Genomic DNA, 26,694 nt, shown 5'->3' with positions numbered 1-26,694 from the left:
TAGGAAATAAAAGGGGAGATTCTTTGGACATTGGAGATGAAAAGAGCAGAGGAGAAAATACATGAAATGCCACAATGTGAAGGTAGTTTGTAGATTACACAGGCAAATAAAAAGAGAAGAGGGGACCGTGAAATACCCACTCTGTTTGTTGTTCTCTAGCTGTCTTCCTGTGGACTGGTCTGATCCTGCAGAGGATCAGGGGCTTCACTGGGCACCGGGGAGATCGACCTTGCAACAGCAGAGCCCTGAGAGAGAACGAGAGCTGTGAAATGTCTGTTTTGCACTTGATACATTGGCAAAATGAACTTTCCTCCAGCATATGAGGAGCTGCAATACGTCTGCTTCCTCCCACATTTCCCAGAAAACATCATCCAAACTATAAACTTTAGGATAATGACTCCAATTAGTATGAAACACCATGTTACCTTATTATATATGATCTAATCAAGACACTTAAAATCATCTTTGACCTTTCATGTTAAATTGACTTGACATTTTCTGGGAAAAAAAGAGGGTAAAATCAACCCCATTAGCCCATAATAATGATGTGACATTCTACTGTGTGTGATTAAATTCGATGTACTTGAGAACAGATCCATATGACAATAACAGATTATAGCATTGTGCCACTCAGTTGCTAAATCAAATCCATGGATTTCATTGACCCAGGGGGACGGAGCTCACCGATTGTTCCTCCTTGGCGGAGCTGCATGTGCCCTCTGGGTCTACAGGGGAGTGATCTGTGGGGGCGTCACTGGCCTGGGAAGGGGGGCAGTCTGAAGACGAGCTTTGCTGAGGGGCTGGGGTGGATGCTGCGGAGAGAGGAAATGAGAAATGTTCAGTAAATACAGTAAGAGGACCTTTAGTTTTTGTTTTGTACCACTTTCCAAAATGTGGAGTGTTTACTGATTAATGCTAATCTGCTCTGTGAATATATTTCAGTAGAAGAGCAGTCAAATCCAGATCATGACCTTTATTATGTGTCATCCTCTTGACTTTCTTTTCTATTTTACCTGACATTCTGTATTCAGTACACTATCAAAGAAAGCACAGCTTTATACACATGCATGCGCCTTCGTACCTGTCTGATCTCCTTAAACCTTGTAGTACACCCTGCTCTCAGAATAAAATAAAAAACTACCGTCTTCTGTCCTCCAGAGTTATCAGCAGACTGCAGGGCCTTTTCCTATCGTGCACCCTTCCTTTGGAATAACCACCTGCTACCAGAGTATCTGACTCTTGAGACTTATGAGTCTCAATTCAGCTATTGAGCCTAGCAGTTATAGTCCACGCTTGTCCTAAATATGGTTTTCTGAAAACTACAGCATCTCTCTTAACCTTTGTTTGTTATCCCACAAAAGGGCGCAGAATCCTTTCAACATTTAGGGACATATTAAGTAGGGATCTGGGCGTCCAGTCTTGGCAAATGCTCTCAATATTGAGGTTGACATGTACCCTGCATCCCACCCATGGTTTCACAAGCATATGAGCATCCAAGTTGTGGCTGCAACTGCATCATTCCACATGTTTGGATCTTTTTCTTCCAGGAGATTCAGACTCTCCTATTGTCTCTCTCTCTCTCTCTCTCTCTCTCTCTCTCTCTCTCTCTCTCTCTCTCTCTCTCTCTCTCTCTCTCTCTCTCTCTCTCTCTCTCTGTGCTTGTTTCCTTTCTTTCCTTTCCAGACTTTGTGTACTCTGTCCACGTCTCACCAGTGGAGAGGAGGTTGTGACTCAGGTTAAGCAACAGCTGCTCCCGGATCCATACTCTTCATATATGTGTACATTGTACTATTGTGCTATATTTCATAGCTACGTATACATCAGACAACCACACAAGCACACAACCACACAACCACAAATGTGAACCTCATGGTGCCGCTAGAGAGAAGTCAGTAGGACACATCATCTGGGATCAATAATGCCTTCTATGTAAAGGGATCTAATGGGTGTTAAGATAGTCTGTGATATTGTCATTCATAGAGCCATGCAGCTATAAATGCTAATAAAAGGGTACAGATGATGGTTTAGTTCGGTGAGATGCAATTTAGAAGGAGGACATAATTAAGAACACTTACGAGACTCAGTAGACGGTGATGTGGATGTACCTGGGCTCAAGGTCATCCGAGAGAGATCCAGGTCACTGCAGCTGCCTTCCTCTTCCTGGGTGGCAGCAGCTGAAGGGGGCAGCAGCTGACTGCAGACCAGTGTGTCTGGTACACTCATGAGGCCTGGGGTCCCACACCTGCTCACCGCTGCAGAGGCGACGCCAGGTCCCACACCTGCTGCTCCGGCTCCCGATGTAGAGGGGCCCTCTCCTGCATCTGAGTCCACACCAAGGCCTTCCCTCCCCAGGCTCAGCTGCCTCTGAAGCAGGGTGGGGTCGGCCGTGTGCTGGGGGCTGGTGATGGCGGAGGAGGGGGCTGATATATCGCAGGCTTGGGGGCACATGGTGGTAATGGGTACCAGGCCTTGGAGCATGGCAGCTGGTATGGCGTGCCCTCCCACACCCACTGTCTGGGCCGGCATGTAGGCTGCCATGGCCGCCCACTGCTGCTGAGTGGCCGGGAAAATGTTGGCCTGGCTCCAGATGAGTGGCTGACCACCGGGAAGGACCTGAGCCACCTGGAGGGGGCCCTGCACAGGGAAGGCCAGAGTCTGGGCCTGAGCAGGAAACGGCTGTTGCGCCCACTGGGCCGCCTGCACTGGACCCATCGTCATATAACCTGGAGCAGACAGAAGAGCAGGAAAAAAGGAAGGAAAATGATTAAAGGATATTAAAGCAGGAAAAGAAAGGGGAGATTATTATTATTTTGAGCACAGAATACAAGTTCAATGCATCAATTTTAAAAGCATCTTCCTCTATTAATATTGCTGTATTGTAGTCTTTGAGTAACAATGAGAGCTAAGTAATGGTGAATTTAATAACAGAAGGTGCATTTCAATACAGCATTCTTAAGCTTTTACAGTTAGAGACTTACAGTCAGACTCAGCAGAGGGAGGTGGTGTATTCTCTTGTCAGTGTCAAACAGGCTTAATAATAATAATAACAATTATAATAATAACAATAATAATAATAACAATATTGTTTTCTTTGTATAGTACTTTTCAAGCTGAGCTTATTGCTTTCTAGAGAGTATGCACATCTCAAAGACTTTTTGTTGTGTTTCACAATTATGTTTTGAAGTAAACCCAACACGAGTCCAACCAGGTATGAATCCCAGGTTGAGTATAAACATGTAGCCATCAATGTTTTAGATTTATAATAGAAACGCACATTCATATTCTTGTCCAACATCTGAGATTTGAGAGTCAGCTGCCTTTGACTGCCATTGACTTCATAAGCTGTTGCAGCTTGGACAGGCACATTGTGAACAGGATGAAGTGAATTAAGTTGTTTCCTGCACTATGAAGGTCACTATTCAGTAGGCTGCTGTTTTTAAACGATGATGGTTAGTTCTTGAATGTTCTTACAAAAACCGTAAAATATGCAAACCCCCAGTACCGGTCCTTTAAAAAACATAGCTTTACAGTATCTGTCTCTACAGTGAATCTTTGCAAGGGTTTTCACAAACTACACATCAAAGAAACACATCCCCACGAGTGCTTTATTCTCTTTTATGTTTTGCATTGTGGAAAAGATGCAGCGTTTCAGTCTGGGTAGCTACCTGACGGCACGGAGGTGGGGCTGAAGGGGGCGTACAACTCAGCAGGAGTGTGTTGCTGCTGGCGGCTGCTCCTGCTAGGGTCCAGTGTGTTGGCAGGTGACGGGGGCATCTGGGAGGCAACGCACATGCACACACACACACACACACACACACACACACACACACGCACACGCACACACACACACACGCACACACGCACACACACACACGCACACGCACACACGCACACACACACACACACACGCACACACGCACACACGCCCACACACACACACACACACACACACACACACACACACACACACACACAGAGTCACTACTATCAAAGTCACCTAAAAGTCGCCGTGCTACACATTTATCTTTAATCTGCAGTACTGCCGGATATTCAGGTAATTTAGATCTCTGCGACTCTTCTAATGAAATGACCTAACATTACAGATAACATGATGTATTTTCTCCTTGCACTTCTATAAACTTGTTTCAATTACACAAAGTTAATCAGGGTTTGCTTTTGCGTGGTACTACTCACCGAGGGAGGAGTGGACATGTCGCCGAAAAGATCAAAGTGGTTGATGTTCTGTGAGTCGAACCAAGGGGTGAGGGAGAGAGCGAGAGAGACAAAGTCCGGTGATACATCACAACAAAATGATTTAAAACCCTGAATTCATCTCCAGATAAGGTATGGTGGTTGCATGGGTGGGTAGGTGTGGGAGTGAAATCTTTTCACAAAGGCAGTTTGTGCTGCGGACTGCAAGAAACAACTATCCCCTCATTTCATTATCCGAAAATGGATCTAAAATGAATCTTTCATGGCTCGCTATAATTGAGCGGGTAAAAGGCTATTCAGTCCTATAAAACAGGCTCTGATTAGATATCCTTATGTCTGCCAATCAAGAGGGGCCCTCGTGAGAGCCAGGGCCGCTTTATCATGCTGATTCTACTCCGTGAGCAGATACATACACAGAGGATTGTGTTTATTTAATCAAATAAATGAAAAGAAAGAAGCTCCTGGAACCACCCGACCTAGACAATGAGGCCACCTCACCATATAGGCAGACGTGACCCCCTGCTCTGGTCCCTTCAGTCCTCCACTCGCACTACTTAAAAGGAGAGGGGGACGCGGCTATGGAGGAGACTATGGAATGGCTAAGTTGCATGAAATGTCTCTGGGGCCATGCACAAGCAGACAATGAATCACTGCTAAAAGCACATAAACACAAAATTTTGCATGCTATAAATAAACAGAATACACATACAAACACAGACATTGAAACAAAAGAAAGTAAAGGGAGGAATCGCAGCAATCTGTGTTGCTGATTACAGGGTGTTTATGTCCTCCTTGAATAAGCCAGGACATGAAGGATCGCACAGTTTGCACGGCACTTTGGAACCATTGACGGTCACAGAATGAGTCTGAATTTGGAAAAAAAGGTAAACATTGTACACAGAGGTCTCTCCCTGCAGGCACTGACACACATCAGGGGAACTTGAGGCTCTCAAAAAGCTCCAACTGAATGAACAGACAAGCAGTAACACTTAGAGATATGGAAGCGCTGCTACTTATACTGGCATGGGCTGTTTGGGTGAGATAGCAAGAGGGGGGCCGGGACAGTTTATCTGTTTGATATGCTGAGCAATAAGCACACCAACAGCAAAGACCAGAGAAGCACTTTGCTAGGGCTGTTTTCAAAAGTTGCGCGGAAATTGTCTCTGGGTGAATGTTTGGGGAAATAGGCTTGAATGAATGTTTTTTTAATAAGCGACTTGAGAGATGTTATTGTGTGGTCACTGCATGGTGGTGAGAACTCATAAAACCTACCAGGATGAGATGAAATATATTCTCTGTTTGATAAAAGGGGCGGGGGGGATCAAAAAGGCTTTTTTCCCCAAAAAAAATATATTGCTATTCAGTAAAGGTGTAGCTGTTATGAGCGTTTGGCGGCCTTGATTGTATGTAGGCGTGACTACACTGCATGCAGCTCAACCCAACACCCACCTCACCTACAAACCTCTTGTCCTCATCCTCCGAGGAAGACGGAACAGCCTCCCATTTATTTTATCGGGCCAGTTCGCTGTGCCGGTCAGTGGGAACCGGCAAACAGACTCCAAGCTGATTTTATCTCGACCATCTGGTCACGACATGCGTCAGATTCTGCACAGAATTGGATTTTGGATGCAAAGCCTGCCTGTCTAATGTCCTGTGAAATTGCCAACATCTCTGACTGTAGTTGACCAATCAATTAGCCTTATCTAGAAGGCTAGCCATGACCAAAGTAGCTTTGTTTTATCATAATCCCAGAAAGTGGATGCAGGCATAGACCCCCCTTGGGAAGTACGCTTTAGAGCCTGTAGGCTGTAATACATAACTAAAACTATTAAATACAGTAGAATAAAATGTCACGAATGGACGCTGTCAAAGGGGGCTTAAGGTACTTCCTTCAAGAGGATCTTAGAAAGAGGTTTGCAAGTAGAAGAGTGGAGAAACAAATAACAAAAATTAAAGAAAAAAACAAACACCTACAGTCATGAAATGGCGTTTTGGGACATCATAGATCCCTTCCTTCTGCTGACTGGTTGGGACCTGCATTGGATTGGAGGTCGTTTCAAACGTAAGTGACAGAGCAACACCTTCTTCTCTTTTTTTTTTTTAACAGGCTGGGTTATTAAAAAAGCAGGGGCTAAAAGAACTGAAACATGTCTATTGAGAAAGAAAAAGCTTGCATCTATTTGATTTAGTCTACTTTTTAAGATGTAATTCTATTTTTTAGAGCAATGGGATTATGCTAATCCTACAGCTGTTTTGTGGAATCAATTCTACTTAAATCAATATTGATTGCAAACAATGCTCCAGGATGGTGCGTCCTGGTTCTGTGAGTATTAAGAAAAAGCCTATTGTTATTCTGCAACAGTATGTCTCAACTGATTCATCCAACAGTACAAAAATGCCTCAGCTCTGGCCTCCTTTGTATCTTTCTCTCACATTTATTCGGATTATCTGTTGCTCTTAACCTCGCTGTCTGTCTCTCCATCGCTCCCTCGACTGGTTAACTTTCTGTTACGTTTTCCACAAATCTATTGATCTTGTTTCATTCTGAGATCAAATGGCATGGCAAGTGATTAATCTCTCTCTGCATCTTTCATCTTCAGAGGAACGCAAGATACAGAGAGGCAAAAAGAGGAGGAGGAGAGAGGGAGAGAGGGCGAGAAAGGGAGGGAGGAAGGATTAAACCATACAACAGATCCCTGGAGTCCTAGCTGGTCCTTGAAATGGTCTAAAGCCAAAGGTCAAAGTGTTGGATATATAAAAGGAGCCTGTTACGGGCTTTGGGTGAACTATCCAGACTGAAAAACTGACCTTGACTCTGCTGCAATCGTTAGACGCTACATGAGGCATCAGATTAAACATAAAGCCGCTGCTGATTTATTTTTAGCATATTTTAAGTTTGATAAAAGTGAAAACGGTTGCCATTTTTTCCCGGCAATAGCCATTTAGAAGCATTTATAATGTGTAATTACCTCTCTATATAGAAGTTTGCATTGGTAGTGGCGGAGTCCGCCATGCTGGATTCAAACACAGGAAATGATGCATACATGTAATCCAGTCATTTTATTTCACTGAAAGCCTTACTCTCATTACACTGTATCAGAGCTGAATTTAGTTACAGATAATGTAAATGGAACATCCTACTGCCGCTACTTCACAATAAAAGCGTTCAACTGGTGAAACACTGGGGGCTTTTGTTGTGAAAACCCACGGGAAATGCAATGTATATGCCTCGCCGTTTACGCTGATGTGAAACAGAAAAAGACATGGTCATTTTCACATGTTTTTCCACAGAGGATCAGTTTGAATTATTGCAAAGAGTAATGGATTAAAATCTTATAGATTAGAGCTCTAACATGAACCATTCTGTTTTTAATAGATCTCACAGCTTGAACTGGTTCTTTCCTGATTTCATCTTCAGCCACAGAAACCCTTCTTTCTCCAAAACCAATCTGCACTTTTTGACTTCTTTAAGAAAGGTGCTATAAAGTCATGTTGTTAGTACTGTTACTATTATCATCTATCACAGGGTATGAAGTGGGAGAAGAAAAGGGGACAATGCTTGTCTTTGTACCTGATAAACGCTCTCCTCTGACTGGGGGCCACGGAGGGGTTCGTGTCCAGCCTCAAAGACTATGTACTATAGAACAGAAGTAGTGGGCAAGGCGTAGAGGTGCAGAGAATAATGAGATGGGAAGACAGAGAGAAAGGTTGGCAAATAAAACAGAGGTACAACGAGGGAGTGATACATGACGAGAATAAATGAAAGCACAGGGAAGCAAGATTGGCGTTGAGAGGGGAATGAAATGAGGGTGTAAAAAAATAAAAGGGGCATCAGAGAGAGGAATGGGGGAGATGTGGAGAGAAGGAAAAAAAGAGTGAGGTGGGAAGAGGAGAGAGCACAAGTATAATAAGTCAGGCAGTAGTTCAAGGCAATGTGGAGGTCTTAGCTAGAGGTTTCCCTTCAACAACAGCAATGTGATGCTCCACCTCTCTGAGGAAACAATAGACCTTCGCTTGAGATCCATGAGTGAAGTCTCAGATCGGTCAGTACGTTGATAAATGTCTTTATGGATCTCAAATTAAAGGACTAGTTTGACATTTTTGGAAATACGTTTATTCACTTTCTGGCAGAGAAAAAGACGAGAGGATTGGATAACTTTCTCATATCTGTGTGGTAAAATTGAAGCTGGAGCCAACAGCTGTTTGGTTAGCCTAGCATCAAGACTGGAAATGGGGAAACAGCTAGCCTTGTAGCTCGACATATTTTTCCTGACAAAAACAGGAATAAAACTAAGTAAAAAGTAACCATTGAAAACGAATACTATCAAATCGAAACAAATTGATAACGTGAAAGATGAACAAATGAATTAATTAGTGTTTTAAAGCAAAGTCTTATTAAACAACCTGCATTCATCTGCAGAATCACACGCTGAAGCTTCGCTCCTCCATTATCCTCCAAAAATATCTCTTGCTCAGATGTGGAGCTGTTTGACCTGTTGCAATACCATCAGTATGAAGCGTCGCCCATTTAGTCTTCACCATTTATGTTATCTGGTGTCAACAGTTCTTGGAATAAACAGATTTATGGTTTTAAGTCTTTGGCGATCCAGTGAAAATTAAGAGAGGAAGCAGCAACTAAAAGGTCGGGACAAACTACGAAAACATGCAGGCAGCACGCCAACATTAATAAAAAAGATAAGTTAATGTAACATTATAAAATGCTGTGAATGTGGATGTAATGCTGACGCTAATTTCAGTCTGCTATCTTTCATTCTTTCATGTTCGAGGAATGAGTAAATTGGAGGATTAATATTTAACATCTAAATCTTCCTCTAGATGTTTGCTAAAGAAATGATGCTACGTTAACCAATGTGTACCTTTTATTTTCATGAACAAGTGAGTGAATCAGCTTCTGAATGATTAGATGTTAAGCAGTGAAGAGAACAGCAGGTAGCAGCAGTAATGCTAATGCTAATGCTATGTGAGAGATTAGACATGCTGACTGGATTTACTGAGGTGAATCCGGCTGTTGTGGACACAATGTGTAAAAAAATAAATGTTAAACAGAGCATTTACCACTAACCTCATGATGGATGAGAAAGATGCCTGTAACTATGGTAACTGTTCACAACAAGATGCCGACATCTAGCCTCAAAATGATGACTTAAAGTACAAAACAAATTACTAAAATTAGACAAAAAATTACTACATAAATTTAAAACATAAACTAAATCTAAATCAAGTGCCGAAGCTGACACTTCCAAAGTAAGCAGGATATAATATTTTTGGACAATGCCAAACTAGGGTCTCCGTGCCTCCACTCGGACACCATTTGCTGTTATTGGGCCTATCTGGACACATGCTTTTTCATGGCCCACAAAAGTGACAGCACTGATGTTAATTTGGAATGTCGGGGATGGGGGTGTTCGAGTAGAGACAAGGGTAGCACACGGCTAAGTCATTGGTGTTAGCGTCCTTTTGACGACTTTTGTAACAACAAAGCTAATGACAAAGTAAATGGTAAAAAATATATTCTGTAGATTAAACTGATTTTTTTTTTTAGAACTTTAGCCAAAAACTGCCCGACTGGTGACACAATCAACTGTTTCCCCTCATCTCCGGTCTGTATTTGACTTCTGCTAACTGGCATTTTCACAGCGCAGACATGAGAGTGGTATTGACCTCATCAGCAAGAAAGTGTCAAAGAATAAGTGTATTTCCCAAAAATGTCAAATCACTCCTTTAGAGATTCTGGCCACAGTCTGGAGTTTTGTCAACCAACATCAACATAATCGAAAGCTGCAAATGGAATGACTTTATGCAAAAACACACTTCAAGAGCAAAGAACAGAGGTGATCTGGGAGGTGGTTGGACGTACTGTACCACTGAACATAGCATTCAGAGTAAGAGTTAGTGTTGTCTGTATTCAGTGTGAGCAAACACAGAGAAAAAAAAAAATCATGTTCAGCCAAGTAAATGCACAGGGCAAAAAGAGGAGGGGGCGGGATAACAACCAGTCTTTGGAAAAAATCAGAACATTGACACAGATCAACTCAAAAAATATGGGTTTACAACACTGCACTGGCAAATGGGAGTTGAATGGTTGAACAAAACTGCCCACTAGGATGGTCTACTGTGTATTACTGGAATGGTGGAATATCATGAATCATTAATTCAAGCAGATCAGTGACTTGAGGAGATATATATATATATATATATATATATATATATATATATATATATATACATATAATTAAGGATTACTTGTTTTTTATTCCAAGTTTTAAGAGTGAAAACAGCACCAGTGAAGCCAGAAAAGCATCAAAGTCAGCAGTGTTTGGTTCCTGCTCTGTGTGCCCACAGACCTACCTGGTAAACTGGATCGTCCACTTCGTCCTCCAGGATGGTCTGTGCAGTGGTGGGACAGAAGGAAATGTTTGTTGTTTGTTTTTTCATCAGAAAGACAGTGCAGCCCAGATTAGAGTCTCATTAGAAAATAAATGGAGGAAGCACAGAAAACAAAAATACATTCATCTCATCTGTCTTTTCCTGCAAGCGAGCATAATTACACACTGACAGTGGGTTTTAATGTGTTTTATCCACACACATGTACGCACCCGCACACACCAGCGCACGCATTTCCTGTCACACATACCTGACTCCAAAAAAAAAGCATCTAAACTGTTGCCTTTCCATTATATTTAGATGCTCAACATAGAAATCAATGGTCCAGACAAAAACAATCTGCAATGCACTTCAGAGGAAGCCTGAGAGTGTTAAGATTTCTGTTGTGTGAATGAAATGCTGGCTGAGTTATACAGTATGTGTGATCTCGCCTCCGAATGGGAAAAAAAGAAAAAGAAAAGAAAAAAGCAGAAATGTGCTGTCCTACCTGGTAGACTGCCTGCTCACACTGTTTGTCCTTCTGGGCTTTCTTCTCCATCTCCTCTCGCTGTTTAATGTCGTAGATGAGCGTGAAGAGGTCGCGCAGGTCAATGATGAGAGGCTCCGCCTGGACGAGAGAAGGAAGAGGGTGTGCAGTTAAGGAGAGGGAAGTCAGAAAGGAGAGGAAATGGACAAATAAACAAAGCGATGCAGGTGATCCAGGTCAATGATGAGCAAGGTTCGGGAAGATGGATGAACATCTGTAGGCAACAAAGACTGCATGAAAGAAGTAGTACCATTTTTGAGGCCAGTTTTGACCATATTTGGATGAAATTGTGGAGCTGGGGAGAAGCAAGGCCTGCCTTACTAGAAGTACAGGGTGGGTATAAAGCCAGATGTGCTGGATGTCATCTCATACTGTATCTATTTTGCAAGGGCACCACGTCCGCATCCGGGGCTTAGTGCCAGAATGATAAGCGGTATAGCCAAACCACACACCAGCGCAGTGTTAGTGTGAGTATGAACATTAAATCAAAAACCGAGCGCTCCAGGCTGCAGACAGGCGATTGTGTCCTAATCAACATCAGTTAAAGTTTCCCATCACATACAAATGAGCACAGCAATCGCAACATTAATCAGACATCAATTCTAATGATTTTACACATGATCCATGATGATGAAGATAAAGAATAATAGAAATGCATGGCAAAAATATTGTCGATTATTTTAGAGACCCCCCCCAGCATTTCACAAATCATGTTGTCAGGGGAGGACATGTTTTATTAAGAGGAGCCAAGCTCCCCCTGGCTCCCCTGTAGTTTACACCCTACTCCAGTGCTGACACAGCGCTGCGGATACGCCTTACTACAGGAGATTACCACTTGGTCGGCAACCAGGCAGAGTTGGAAAATGGCCGATTTAGAAGATGCAGGAGAAAAAAAGAAGCGCAAGCAGATTTATTATTTATATTTTGGGGAAATGATCTGAAAATCTTCAGGAATAACAAACCTAAAGTCAACTCAAACTGAATCCTCAGACTGTTGTCCTCAACAATTTTATGAATATTTTTTATTATTAGGAGTGACCTTTTATTCTATTAATGAATAATATTCTAACCTATTATTCTTTACTTACTTCCAATTTATTTATGCATTGATATTATTCATTACATTAATATTAAAACATCCCTGTTGTTTTAGTCAGCCAACTCCTGTAGAATAGACTATGTGACTGCAGAATATGAAGATGTTTGGCTCTGACCTCCTCTACAACTGCCTTGAAACTAATGTAGTAGAAAATAGCATTAGCAGTAACTAGTGCAGTAGCTGCATTTGAATACCGGCATCGCTTTATTATATGAGGACAACTACAGTGGCATTAAAAGTCAGAGCACTGGAGTAAAAATGAACAAGTTTCTGCATCACTATCCTTTAGAAACAACTTAACAGACTTCATCTTTAAATGTTACTGAACTGACCCACAGTACACATCACAGCAATCTTCAGTTAAACCATTGTTTGTGGTTTCCACAATCCTTCTCTGGAGCCCCTGACATGAGCTGCAGTTGATGATTTGTGACTGAACAAACGAGTGCACACTTGCCAGCTTGAGACTTGGGCAGAAACAAGGACTTGCCTGAAACCTGAGTGCAAAAAAACGAAGGTCTCAAATTTTAAACAAAATAAAAAAAGGGGTTTTTGAGAGTGCCAGAAAGACTTTGCACAGCTGCACAACCACGCAGCTTGAATATTTAATTGTTAGGCCTATGCACTGCATGGACTTGGTCTCAGCTATGTAAAAAGACAGCTTTAAAAGGAAAATGCTAAAATCTTAATGATCAGCATTTGGAAATTTGAAAACATTTCATAGCCAGTCTTGTGACCTGGTTTGCCCTCAAGGACTTGAGACTTGACTTGGACTTAAATGAACTTTGAAACAGTTCTAGCCGAGCGGAAAAGTACCTACCGACTGTGAGGTCTTGATGGCCACAAACTTGTGGTGGCCCTCCTTCCCGCAGACGTAGCCAAAGGCCCGGTGGTCCCTGGTGTCCTTGGCGATGTAGCTGATCTCGTGGACTGAGTGGTGATGCATGAGCACCTACATGGCAGAGAATTATTGAAACCATTTATTTTGAGCTTTCTTTTCTCTTGTGTTGAGGACAGATAGGGAGGTTTGAATTGTATTTTTGTTTGAACCTGTGGGTAAAGTCACCCCCCCCCCATGTTCTAGGTGGTGTGGGTTATGTTTGTTATTTTGGCCTTTAAGAACACTGATAGCATTTGTTTGCTTTCATTTTTTTGTCCCAGAATTTGTTTTTGATTGTTTTTTTTTCTTTTCAAAAGTTTAGGTAAAGGTTTTGTGTTACTCCATGTGTTCCCCTAGTCATATAATAAAGGCTGTAACAAGGGGCTAGAAGCACATCTACTCTTTCTCCCCCATTGAGAAATTCTGGATCTGGCCTTGGCCTGCCCCCCACGCTGCTTCATCATCTACCCTGGTTTGACCAGTAAAAGAGCAGCGTGCATCAAGATGGCTAGAAACATCGGAGAGATTCAGCCACAAACCGACATCTGTGAGCCTTACTCTGGGTTCAGACACCGGCTCCGTGGCCGGCAGCCTCACAAACTGCAGTGATTGTTTAGGCATCCTGTCTGGACTGTACCAATCTGACCCAGACTCAGATGAGGAGTCCTGGAAATCGACAACTAGCAAACCTATCAGAATGGTAATTTTATTTGTTTATGTACACTGTATATGGAAGTTTCTGGTGTCTCTGCTGGCTTTTTTTTTTTTGCATTAGCCATTGGTTTAAGATTAGTGACTTGATCTTGCTTTCAAGGCACACGTCTGAATCAGAATTCAGGGAAGTGCACACACACATCTCCCGCTTTAGGAGACACCTTTTTTAGTGACACACTTTGCACGGATAAAGTCAGTATAGTCAAGGTCAGACATTTCAGGGGACATAAACATAAGAAAACACTGTTAATTGGATGGGGACTTCAAAGATTAATTTCTTCCTTTTTTGAAATAATGTTTTACAAGTACAAATACTGTACACTGCCTTGGCAAGAAAAGTAGGTCAAACCTACTTTGAACATCTTTGCATATTTCAAGTCAAACGCAACTAACCGACACAGAGGGAGGAGAGATTCAAGGATGTTCAAATCTGTCACACAGCACTCCATATATATGTTAATAGTTACTATAAAATCTGTAATCCTGCAGAATGATGTTAGTTTTGTGCTGTTCTGTCAGATAAGGTGACATATCAGTCCTTTTTTTCCTTTATTTATGACTTGAGGACTTGATAAAATCAGGAGTCAGTCGCATTTTCTAAAAATGTACTGTATTGTATTCACAACATAATGAGTAGCTCTGAAACACCGGTAAAAAATAGACCCAAAAAAGCTCACAAAACATAAACACACACACACAGTAATTCAGCTGTCAATCAGGCAAACCCACTTACATCCCCGCTATTAACAGAGATAAGCTTAGGCACTGGGGAGGAGCTTTCATTTGAATATTAGCCGATTTTCAGCATGGAGCGTCGCTAGTAACGCCTCAGATTAATGTAAAATACAAAACTAATATGACTAGTCTATTCGATTCAGCAGAGAATCGTGTCAGCTTTACATAAAGCATTCCTATCTAAATGCTTGCTGACGTTGCCTGCGTTGGAGTGATCCCCATTTCCCCATAATAACTCAAGAGGGATATTATGTGTGGAGTGTTATTTACTGCCAGTAATCAGTAAATAAAATGAGGAGCATTAGGGGGCATGATTTCCAAAACAACAAATGAGCTTGTCAAAAAACTGGTGAGCTGGTTGGTGGTGGCGGGAGGCTTAATGTTCTTTTTCATTACAGACGAAAGACACGCCACTATCACCACCAGTCATATTGAAAAGAGATATTATCAAAGGGTGTTTTTTTTTTTTGGAGTAGAAGTAGTAGTTGGTGGTGGTGTTGGGGGTCGGCAGCCACGGGACAAACGCTGTTGCATAATTATCAGTTTAGCTCTAACTACAGCTGAGGTGGAGCCGTGGTATAATTAGCATTAGCGGCAATGATCATTAAGGGGTGGAACTGAGTGCTAATTATCGGTTAGCTGATGAGCAGAGTGGGCCTATCTAGCCAACACTACGCCCCAGGACGGGGGAGAGCCGAGCCCCTCGATCATCCTGTAATGGAACAGCAGGCCTCCGAGTCCGCCAGGGGGATGGAAGCCAGGATGGAGGCGGAAACAGCCCGTCTCATAATATCACCATAACATTGCTCAGTGCGCTATCATTAGCAGGCAGGGAGGGCCTGAGTGATCTTAAGTAGGTCCTGCAGCATACCCCTAATCTTGCTAGGGTTTGTGCTAAACCAGTTTACTCAGGGTCAAATATCAAATGCAAGACCTGTAATTTAATGCTGTCAAGTTCAATCTTCATGAGCCAGAGGGCAGGCTGTCCTGTGGAAAGCATGTTATTGCTCATTTTGCATTGGTATTTGGAGAGGAATTTGGATTTTTGCAAATAAGGTGATAGATTTGTTTCATTTCAGCACAACTTTTTGAATCATCTTCTTCCTGCGCAGGTATTTGCGGCCGTGCTAATATGTCAACCGTGCCAACCAGGCTTACAAGATGGCGTCCCTGGCTGCTGTTGTGAACTGAACCGTGCAAGCAACTGCCCTCTGGATGTCCTATACTGTAGGTTCACAGTGCAGCAGCTGGCGGAGGCTTCACAGGGCAGCTCTGCCATGAGGCCGACTCGATGACATGCTACTCACCCCTGATCTTTCACAGTAAATCTTGATCCCGCCGAAAGAGACCGTCAAGAACACTCTCTGCTTGTGCTCTCCTTTGGAACGTGCCGAGGAAGCCATTCCCTGCAGGAGATTAAAGGAAACGACATGAGGAGATGAAAGGATATGAGCTCAGCATGAGAGACAGTGAGCTTTCTTCTCTTTCCGACTCAGGTGAGTGTGACAGTGGGAGATGGGGATAGAGATTGGGGAAAGATTGGAGGGGTAGGGTGACAGGAGTTACATAAGGTGTGATAGGACAGAGTGTTCTTTCATGAGCCGTTTCTTGTAGCCTCACTCTCAGAGGAATTCACACGTCAACTTGTGCAGCACGTCTTATTATTATCGCGGCCTTTTCCCCCCCTGAGCACCTTTTTTGTCTCCCCTTTTTTTGAAGTAGGTTTACTTCACTTCAACGTGATGCACACAAGTGCCAGCTAACAACAATAAGGTGAGATGTGCTGACTGAATGGATTGCGCTGCTGACCGACCAGCTTGCTCCAACAAATTCACATAGTGCTGACTGAACAACCAATCCAGCCTTTGAAGTACGTTTTTCCCATGGATCTCGGCAGCTCCCTTTGTCTTATATTCTCAGCTCTAATAAAGAAAACAATTAACATTTCCACGGAGCTCCATTTGACGAGACCCGTGTGCTTGACGTGTCTTTCAACGAACAAAGCCTGTGGGGGAAGAAGGGAAAAGACGAGTAGAGAAAAGAACAAGAAAGAGACAGTCTGACAAAACTGCAGGTCCAGTAACGTTGATGAGTGGTCGACCTCTTTTTTACATCAGCTACCCTCCACTTTAGATTTTCCTTTTAAAGCTAAGCTAATATTTAAAACCTGAGACATAACAGGTCACATTAATCACCGTCAAGCTCTGCTTCTGCAGGTAGATGTTATCCTTCCATCTTTACACACATAAATGTACATTCATATGAGAAAAAGAGGAGCTGAAGGGATTAAAGGAGTATAAAGAGGGAAAGGGTAAAGAGAGGAGGATAAAGAGCAGAACAAGCAACAGGGATAAGGAAGAGATGAAGTAAGTGAGAGAGAGGCGGGCGGGAGAGTCGATGGATGTTGTCAATCAGCTATTGGCTTCTCCATTTGGTGGATTAGTCCTCAAGGCATCGAGAGGCAGTTCAATAGAGACCCCGTCCCCTCCTCTATCGCCTGTCCAGATAATAGCAGGTCTGTATCGACTGCTCCATTGACTGTTACAGGCTGGTAGCTGGTGAGTACTGGAGTCATATGGAGGACACTGCTGAAATGTCAGATCGAGGCGGGGAAAAAGTTGTTTTAATGGACATATCACTTGGAATGGATATGGGCGATGAGAGGCTTTGCCTTCCGGCTATACTGCTCTTCTCGTGGGGCTTCCCACACATTTAAGCTCCAACAAAGTATGAGAGAAGATACTTAAAAAGCCATGCATATACGTCCTCTTTTGGAGGAGGATTTATCCCGTAGCCACCTACTGCAAAGATGCTTAAGTGCTGCTTTTTTTCCCCAATAAAGAGAGTCATAAGTATTTCCTGCCTTTTACTTTTGAGCCAGTAAACACAGCTGGCATTTAAGAGGATACAGAATAAACTTTTGAGATGAGGAAGCATGCTATTTCCAAGTAATATGTCATTTATATTGATAAATGGCTGTTAGCTAAACCCCTCGCCAAACAGTAATTGTCCAATCATAATTTAGCAACCATAAGTAGACATAGCAGGTCTTTCAAGCTTTGGATTTATCCACATTTTGAAGCAGTTTGCATCGGTTCTATTAAACTTTTATTCATGTTACGTTAAGTAATGTTTATTTACGATATGTCATTTCATTCTAATGAAATAGCCGCTAGTAACCTCAGCTAATTTGCTAACTTACAATTAGACGAGTCGACTAACCATACACCTACTGTACTATAGCATTATGTGGCGAATTCAATCATGAGTTAGCCTAGCTCTGTTATCCGTGGTCAAAACAATCATATTCTAGATAACCTTATGAGTGTGTCGAGCATTGTTGTAATATTATAAAGTTACCGTACACATTAGCTTGGTGGCTGGAATTTGTCACTTGTCATAGCAGCACATAATAGCATAGTTTTATTCATGTTAGGTTTATTCACGTTATGTCATTTCATTCTAATGAGACAACCGCAAATGGAGCATACCTATGTTCCCCGGGTCCTATGTTCCCTGCTTTGTATGTGACCGGAACACAACAAACAAAAAGCAGCTCCTTTTCTTAAAAAAGGGTCTGGTGTTCCCCGCTTTTGCCAAAAAAGGTTAGAAGTTCCACGCTTTTCACAGAATGGGTCCTCTGTTGCCCTGTCTGTTATTTTTTCCGCAATCAGTGCTGAATTCCCTGGCAAATAGGCCCATGTAGACCCTAACACTACCCCCTAACCCTGACCTAACCATAAGCCCTAACAAAATGCCAAATCAAATCACCGAAGGCATAGGCTTATGCGACAGGGGAACACAGGACCCGGGAAACATAGGGATGACCTCGCCGTAAGGGATGTTACCTAACACAACGTTAACTTGCTAATTTATGCTGGATTCCAGTTGTACTCAATAATCAGAGTTCTCAGTCAGAAATTTTTACTGGTATGCCAACTGAAGTCAGAATTTCTGAGTTTTAAGTCGGAGGAATCCTGCGATCCCGGCCTCACGATCCAACAATAGCGGCGCCCAGCATCAACAATAGTTTAAGCTGTAGGAATCCACTATTTAGCTTTGCTGGTTATGATTTTCTGACTTGTCACTTTCTGTTTTTGACCTCTGAGGTAAATGGAACACAATAATACCATTAGATGAGTCAACTACCAATACAACTAATATACTACATAGCTAATGTTGTGAGGCGAATTCAATCATGGGTCAGCCCATCTTGTTTTAAAACAAGTCAGCTGAAAACAATTTAAAAAAAGGCAGCTGGAGACAACGTTTTCAACCAAGATATTAGGCTTATGTTAATACGTTTAATGTTTAATAATTTAGCTAGCTACAGCTGGTAAAATGTGCTAGCATCAGTTGTCATTTCAGCCGTTGAAACTGACAACAGCCGAAGGATATGAGAAGCCTGCTTTAGTCCACCACTACACGTCATCAATTACCCTATTTTGATACTTAAAATTTTAAGTATCTACACCTGTTATCACAGTTATCTGTGTATTTGCAAGAACAGAAAACTAAGGCAAAGTACATTTTAGTCCACATACTTCAAAATAAGTTCAAGAATACTCAACCCTTTCATCCACAATCACTAGTATTCAGACTTTTTTGCGACTTACTGTAGGGCTGAATTTGACCTAATTTACTTGCAACATTCTGCAAAGAACACTGGCTAAAATATTATCTGGGTCACATTATCACAGTTTGCATATGTGCTACAAGTACAACGTTGTGGACTTTGTTGTAAAAATAGACGGCTGTGACTGACATGAGAAGACATTCAGGAGGCAGGCAAATTAGGGGGTTAGTGTTCTTGCAGTCACACACTAAAAAGTGAAAATTTCCTACTTAAGTGATATACTGCTTTAAGCGTTTCAACATAGGAAGCCAGTTTGCCTCCAAGGTCAGAAAGGCGGTATGAATAAATGCAGAGAGCTTTGAGCAATGCTAAAAATACAGCAGCCCATTAGCGGGAAAATAAAGTACAAAGCTGCTACCATTTTGCTTAAGATATAAAACCAACCTTACAGTAGCTACGTGACAAAGAACTAAGGAATAATACAGCTGGACTTTTATTTGTTCCACCTGGTCAGTTTTTTACGGAGCATCAGTGAGTCACATATAGGACAAGACAGCTTCAATGACTCATTCAAGAGACAATACAGACATAGCCCAGCATGCCTTTTCCAAATCTGACTGTGATGAGTGAAGAGACTAAATGATGAGCCCACGGACACACGCAAACACACAAGTCTGCACCTTGAGCTTCATCATGGAGTCCTGGCACAGCTTGTCCCCGCGCGCTGCTGTCACCTCATCAATCCCGATCAGCTTGGCCTTGTAGCGCACGCCATCTCCACGGAAACGCTTAATAAGCCCCGCCTCACTGCGGTCCTGACCTGCGGCGGGAGAGAAAAAAAGACAGGACGAGAAATGAGGATGAGAAAATGAAAGGTGAGTTACAGGAAACAAGGATGTGAGCTCAACTGAATCCTACAACTTAAGTATCATGCCCTGCTCGAGGTATACAGGCTACTGTGTGTGTGTGTGTGTGTGTGTGTGTGTGTGTGTGTGTTAGTGTGTCAGTCGGCTGCTAAGATATAAATATTTATGGCACAGGAAATGCAGAATGAATTGCAAATTAGCAGCAGCGAGCAAAGATTGAAAAAAAAATTGAATTTACGATTGAAAATGAAGCTGGATAAAAGCGCAGGACTAAATGAAAAAACAACTGGAACACTAAGAACACTCTGCCATCGCCTATTGCAGGGCATTGTGGGGCATTCACACAGAGAGCTCAGGGTGGGAGGTTACGGGGGTAAATGAATTGGAGGGGGGGGGCACTCACTCCTACGCATCACCCACGCCCACAGTTCCCATGGGTGCTATTGGTGGTGACAAACCAGCTTGAATGGCTGCTATTGAGAGGAATCATCTCGGTCCAGTGGTCACCCATAATCCACCAGGCCCTCCCAGGGTGATGGATGCTGGGTGGTGGGACGGTGGTGTGAGACAAGGTGCGTTCGCAAATGTGTCTGGTTGGCCTCGGGCTTTATAATGTCATCCCCTCCCCTAGCTGTTGCCGATTATTCTTTCTGTCAGTCTGTCCTGACACCACCTTGACACTGACACCTTCCTCATTTCGTCTGCCCGTTATCTGCCTCTGCACTGTTTTGGTGTGGGCCTCGAGCGCGTCTCCTGCGTCTTTAACAAATAAACCATCGCCTCGTAACCCGTGCAGGGTTTGTCAGCCGCAAAAACATCATATCCCACGGCATTTACATAGACGAGATAGCAAGGATTTCCAAAATCAAGGTCACCATAACCTCTGAGAATATAACAGTCTTCAGGCTCCTTGCTCACTCAATTCTAGGTCACGAGTCTTGTACAGTACATCAGTTAACGGTACGTTTAAGTGGCTCGCTAAGCTGTGTGCGAGTACAGAACAAGGTTTAACAGAGAGCGTCAGGCTGCACTCAAAGACCGTATTACATCAAAATGACCTTATTCCACAGAGAAACACAAAGCATTCCCATCCATGCTACATCTATGTCTGGGAATTTCTCCTCCCATCCGTGCAATTTCTGGAGAAAAATCCAAAAGAAAATTAAGCGGTTTGTTCAAATGGGGAAAAAAACGTCCAAGTTCGAATGCAAGCACTTGTCTTGGCTATGCACACTCTCTCACTAATTCATGAGGGCACAATTCTCTAAAGGGGGGGAGGGCTTGACGATGCTAAAGTCATTAAAGTCTCTAAGCAAGTAGAGTCAAATCTGGGTCTAATTTGAACTTGTTTCTTGCTTCTAAGCCAGAGGATAATGAGTGTTATATACAGCCACCGTGTACCTCTGAACATTAAACAGACGCGTGCTGGCATGCACACAGCAACCACGTCGAGAAATCATCATTCCTGCTTTGATGACGGACTCACTAAAAAGACAAACTATACATTGTCTTGGACGTGCTATTGCTTAATGCCTGCAGGACAGATGCAAGAGAGGGCGGACTCCTACGATAATGATTGCTGTACCTTCTTCAAACCATTCCTCGCATAGTGACTGCAGCCTATTCATACAGTATTATGCATTCTATCCAGATTTTACTGACTCATACACTAATGTAATGTAAAATGCATGCTGCTCCAGTTGCATTTTAAACACGATCGGTCCAATTCAGCGTAGCTCTCTCAGATGAGCTTTAACCAGATGTTCTGTGCCATTTGTTTCTTTACATACAGCGCGCCATTTCCCCTAATAACACTTCAGGAGAGATTTAGAGGTTTATGCACAGATCCTCCAAAAAAGTAGGCCTTGCATACCGAATGAGAGCCTTGACATAGTGGCATAACTCGTACGCTACGTGCTCTGGGTTCAGATCAAGATGAGCGAGTGTGCTGTATTTGAAAACTAAAGAGCTGCAGGGCATGCTGTTTCATGTTGTTACACACTGTAAGAAAGGAGAAGGGAGAAAGAGAAGGTGTGTGTGTGTGCGTTTGTGAGGGAGGGTGACACATATTCCTCTGGCTTTCTGGATTTACAATTACCCAAGGTTGAATGGTCCTCACAATATTTCTGGCCCATAAGCCTGATGCTCATAATTTGTCTGACAGAGGGCTGCCTAAAGCATAGTCTGCTTCTTAGTGTATCCTAAACATGAGACAACATCCCTGTCATTTGGGAGTCCTGGTGGTCAGAGATGCATACCGACCCTAGGTTAGAATCCAGCCTGGGACCTTAGTCACATTCTTCTGCCACCAATATTTCCTGTTGCCCTCATTTCCAACAATCTAAGAAATGCCACAAAACCTTCAAAACTGGAGCTGAGGTTTAACAGGCAGGACATCAGAGGGCCTTGAATCAAACGTTACTATCACCCACCTGAAACACAGGCCCTGCACCAGGACCATGGAGAGAACAATTACTGTTTGCTCTGCTCCATACTGTTTCAGGGCTTGTCTCTGATCAGTGTTGCATCCTGCTCCTTGCCACACTAGAATGGGGACAATGAAGGGACAGATGGCAACAGATGGAGAGTCAGAGATGCCCCTCCAGATATAAGGACTTGGCAACAAGAAACTTTTTGTTGGGGATCTGGGCATCGAGGCAGCTTCACCTCTGAACCTTACTGAGCGTGTAGTTTGTCTCTTCCTGTCAATATCTCCGTCTGCTTAAAAGGCCACACACTCAGTGCATTGAGCTATGATAAGAGAGTGCAGCTTCGCGACCGAGTCATGAGGTCACCTACATGCAATGTTAACCATTATTTTGTGTTTCTGCACATCTGACATCCCTAAAATGAAAACAGAACACTATATATCAGCACAGGGGGCGGATGACTTTAAGCAGCAGTAAAGAGAATGAGTGACTGAGGAAGGCAAATCTGTCCGCGCCATCTGCCTCACCCATGTGCACGAAGTATCATCTTCAGCCTCAGCAAACACACAGACAAACACTTAAAGACTTTAACAGCAGCACATGTACCCTCATCCTACCCACACTGATGTCAAAATTCCACCACCCAACTTTAACTGGCATTAAAGAACAGATCGAGATTTTCGGTTTAATGACTGATCGTTAAAGCACTTACAGAGTTAATGAGGGGTGTTGTACGTCGTCAACGCAGTGGACAGACCATTGAATCACTGCAGAGTTACATGTAGGTATTGATGTGCGCTGGGCAAGATCATTCTTTAGGTAGGGGGCTCCACAATTATGCTATTATCACTCATGGTGAAGCAGTGGGCCGAACAGTTGGAAGAGCGTACCAGCAATGGATTCGTTCAAATGTGGGAAATTCTGTAGTGTTTGTATAGAGTGACTATGTGTACTACTTCTTACATTCTTCCCAATGTCATACATTCAGAGTGAGAGGTGATTTCATCCTTTTTTTTTGCCGCTCTGTCTCTTTCTGTTTGCTTGCATCTCCGTCCTTCTGCTGCTCTTCTCTCTCAATGTCTCTCTGTCCTCTATTCCTTGTATCTGTTTCTGAAATTAATCTTTTTGTGTGTGTGTGTGTGTGTGCACAGATTACAGTGGGAGCGCAACAGTTGCTATGGAGATAGAGCAAAGTCTCGCATGTAAAGCATTTCTGTTGATGGATAGAGGGGAGCTTTGGCATGGCAGCCAGAGTTTGCTGCTGTGAGGTTTGATTTTTCAAAATTATTTCAAAAAGAACAGGAACGACTGTGACTTTTCTGAAGCGAAACAAAATATAGTGTGTCTAGTATCACACTGTGTTGTTTTTTCCTGTGAAACACGTTCTTTAAGTGTGTCTTGTTAAATGAATGACGATTTCCATTTTGACACATAAATAGTTGTATGGAAAATAGTTTCCTTGGCTGTAGATTGTAGGCTTTGTGTAACATTAGCTAAAAACTACAATTCCCTTCTGTTTCAAGAAACGATTTAGCCTTGTAAAAAAATGTAATTATATATTTAAAATGGGGCTGGACGATATGTAAAATCTTTCCGATATAGGTCATTTCATATCTTGATAGCGATATATACTGTATCACTCATATTTTACTATATATCATTACATATATGATTCTCTGGTAATCAAATAAATAAACACTATAGGAAATAACCACATCATAAAGCATTTTTTGGATACTGGTGCGAATTAAATAAGTGACAAATGAAAAATAGTATAGAATAATAGTATAGAGTATTTTCTCAATTATAAAAAAAACCCTCAAACCCCCTCAGAAACAGAAAAACAGAAGAAGAGAAATTTGAGTAAATTTGCTTGTTATTATCAATTGAGACAACATGATTGTGCATCACAATACCTTGATATATCATCCCGTGATGATTCCATTGAGAGATGATATATGATCATATCTAATTATCCTAATTTGCTGCCCTTTTAAACAGAAAAATAAAAATAGATGACATATCCAAGAGTGGATTGGACGAGGGAAGTCAGAAACCCATTTACACACAGTTGGATGAAAGATGAAAAATATTAAATAAGAGCAACATTGTCCTTTAAATCACACAGTTTCTTCTTTTGCACTTCCCGACCATAAGAATATACAATGCTTTGTCTAAAGACATGTCATCAACCTGGTCTTTAGTAGCGTCCTTCACCTGGCCCCAGCCTACTCACAAACACCACCAGCTGTGCTGCCTGACAGTCTGCATGCATTAATGTTGCCCCATTTCCATTTATATGGATCTAAATAGCATCTTTGCTGATTGTGACAATGGTCCCTGCAGCACATGTGATTAACATGGTAAAGTCAGGGGCTGATAGCCTGTGCTGATAGCCCCCTCCGTTGAGCCACATGGCCACGTGTGTAATAGCCTCCTCGCTCTGCTTTCCCCCCTCCACTTAACTCAAATCAATGGGCCCTCCTCCAGCCTGACCATTTATCTGCAAGACGACAGGGCCAGTGAAACAGCCACAGAGGACCTGGCCCCGCGGCCTCTCACAGCCAGCCCACAGAAGCCAGATTTACTGGACTAGCTGGAGTGGCTTTATTCATGGATGGGGAAATGAGGAGGGAAAAAAAGAGGGATGGAGAGCGTGAACTGGAAAGCATCCTCCTCTTGCTCGCTTCCTTCCCCCTCCCTGTGGATCTCATTCGTTCAACCACTCTATCTCCTCTTCTTTCCTTCTCTCAGCCGATTCAATCCCATTTCAATCTCCGAGTGAAGTTTTGGAGAATGTCTCGTCCTATTACATCACTTATGCTGTTCATCAGAGCGACAGGGTGCGAATTACCCTGTCCATGACACCTAAATCATGGCGCTACCAAACCCTGAGGCTACATGGAATAGCTGTTACTACATCTGGATCCCTGGGAGCTCTCGGCGGGCTTGACTGAGTGAAGCTTCTCTCCATGTAGTCCGGCATTATTTCGCTCCAAACATGACTTGAAGTTATGTTCACTGCCAGATAAATATGAGAAAGCTGCCAGTTTCCCATTTTGTTCCCCTTTTCTACATGTGTTTGAGTACTTTTCCTTCAACATCCTACTGTCTCAGCCTTTTTCTCTCATGTGCATCTACATTTCAGAATTATTGTACCAATGCAGTTCTCTGGCAGAGATTAGAGACTTTACCAAGTAGCATCTCACGCACCTTTAATCCTCCTGGACTCCCTTCGCTGGCTGGTTTTGACACCCGGCTGGAGCTCGGCCTCCGCTGACATCCTCCACTGCTGAGTCCCTCGTCCTGCTCACAGCAGATCCACCATGGGTTAGCGGCACACAAGCTTATCCTCCCAACTCCCAGTGTCCAATTCCCCCACACTCCAGTCTTTCTTTACAGCCACTCTTTGGTGAAGAAAATCTCATTCAAATCCATGATGAGACGTCTGGTACTCCTTGATAAATGAAGATCCGGCATTGATAACTACGCTCCGTCACTGCTTGCCCATGGTGTTTGAGTATTGCTGAACAACACATGAAAAAGATGATTGAATTATGAGCTTGGCGATCCTCTCGAGAGCAGCCTCAGATCAAATTTGACATCTTCTGGAGCGTACCTGAGTTCTCTCCTTGAAGGTCAAGTATCACATGGTCCACTGTTGCTCTTTTCTGAGGGTCCACCTATTACTCAGGAGTAATTCCCTCCGGGCGAGACTGCAACATTGATTGAATCAAATATTGTTCTTCAGAGTAGGTCAGGAGTGGATATTATTCTTTGGTGGAGTACTTCAGATGCAGTCCGACAGCCCATCACAGACACTTGCTCCGAGCACTGCAAGGTGAGGAGACAGGGGTGACAGTTAATGTTAAGCAGGAGGTAGTTAAAAACATTTGAATAAAACACATGCCCCCTGATCACTCATTACAACATTAATTAAAAATACAAAATAGCAGGCACCAATTTAACAAATCAACAAAGATGTTATTATCTCTTCTGGATCATCAATCCTTAATGAGCTGCTCGGTGCCCACCCACCCCGAAAGAGACCTGTGGCGAAATATTTGACGCTTTTGTTTTATGTACAGCTTGTGAGTAAATATAGAACATTAAAGCATGACCGGTGCTTCTGTGCATGCAAAGTTAAATTTCATGAGATTGATTGTTAACGCTCACAGCTCAGGCCAACGGCACGAGAGGAGGGGAAGTAGCAGAGAGCGATGTATGACAGGCTGTCTCAAAAGCAAACTGC

At 42.8% G+C, this 26,694-nt stretch overlaps 1 protein-coding gene across 1 annotated transcript; it reads right to left on the bottom strand.

The window, feature by feature from the left end:
• Nucleotides 1-155: 155 nt before the first annotated feature.
• On the bottom strand, nucleotides 156-25,725 carry LOC310958022 (disabled homolog 1-like; the record flags this gene model as incomplete). The annotated part of the gene is made up of 13 exons (XM_083928810.1): nucleotides 156-245; nucleotides 685-812; nucleotides 2,076-2,723; nucleotides 3,666-3,774; nucleotides 4,195-4,242; nucleotides 6,187-6,246; nucleotides 7,784-7,849; nucleotides 10,582-10,620; nucleotides 11,105-11,224; nucleotides 13,063-13,194; nucleotides 15,879-15,977; nucleotides 19,828-19,967; nucleotides 25,656-25,725. The coding sequence occupies 13 exons, from the start codon at nucleotides 25,723-25,725 to the stop codon at nucleotides 156-158; spliced, it is 1,749 nt and encodes a 582-aa protein (XP_083784936.1).
• Nucleotides 25,726-26,694: the final 969 nt, after the last annotated feature.

Source organism: Echiichthys vipera (assembly GCF_963691815.1).
Source record: "Echiichthys vipera genome assembly, chromosome: 15".
Classification (NCBI taxonomy): Eukaryota; Metazoa; Chordata; class Actinopteri; order Perciformes; family Trachinidae; genus Echiichthys; species Echiichthys vipera.
The sequence above is the reverse complement of the archived record's forward strand: the minus strand, read 5'-3'. Positions and strand labels throughout refer to the sequence as shown.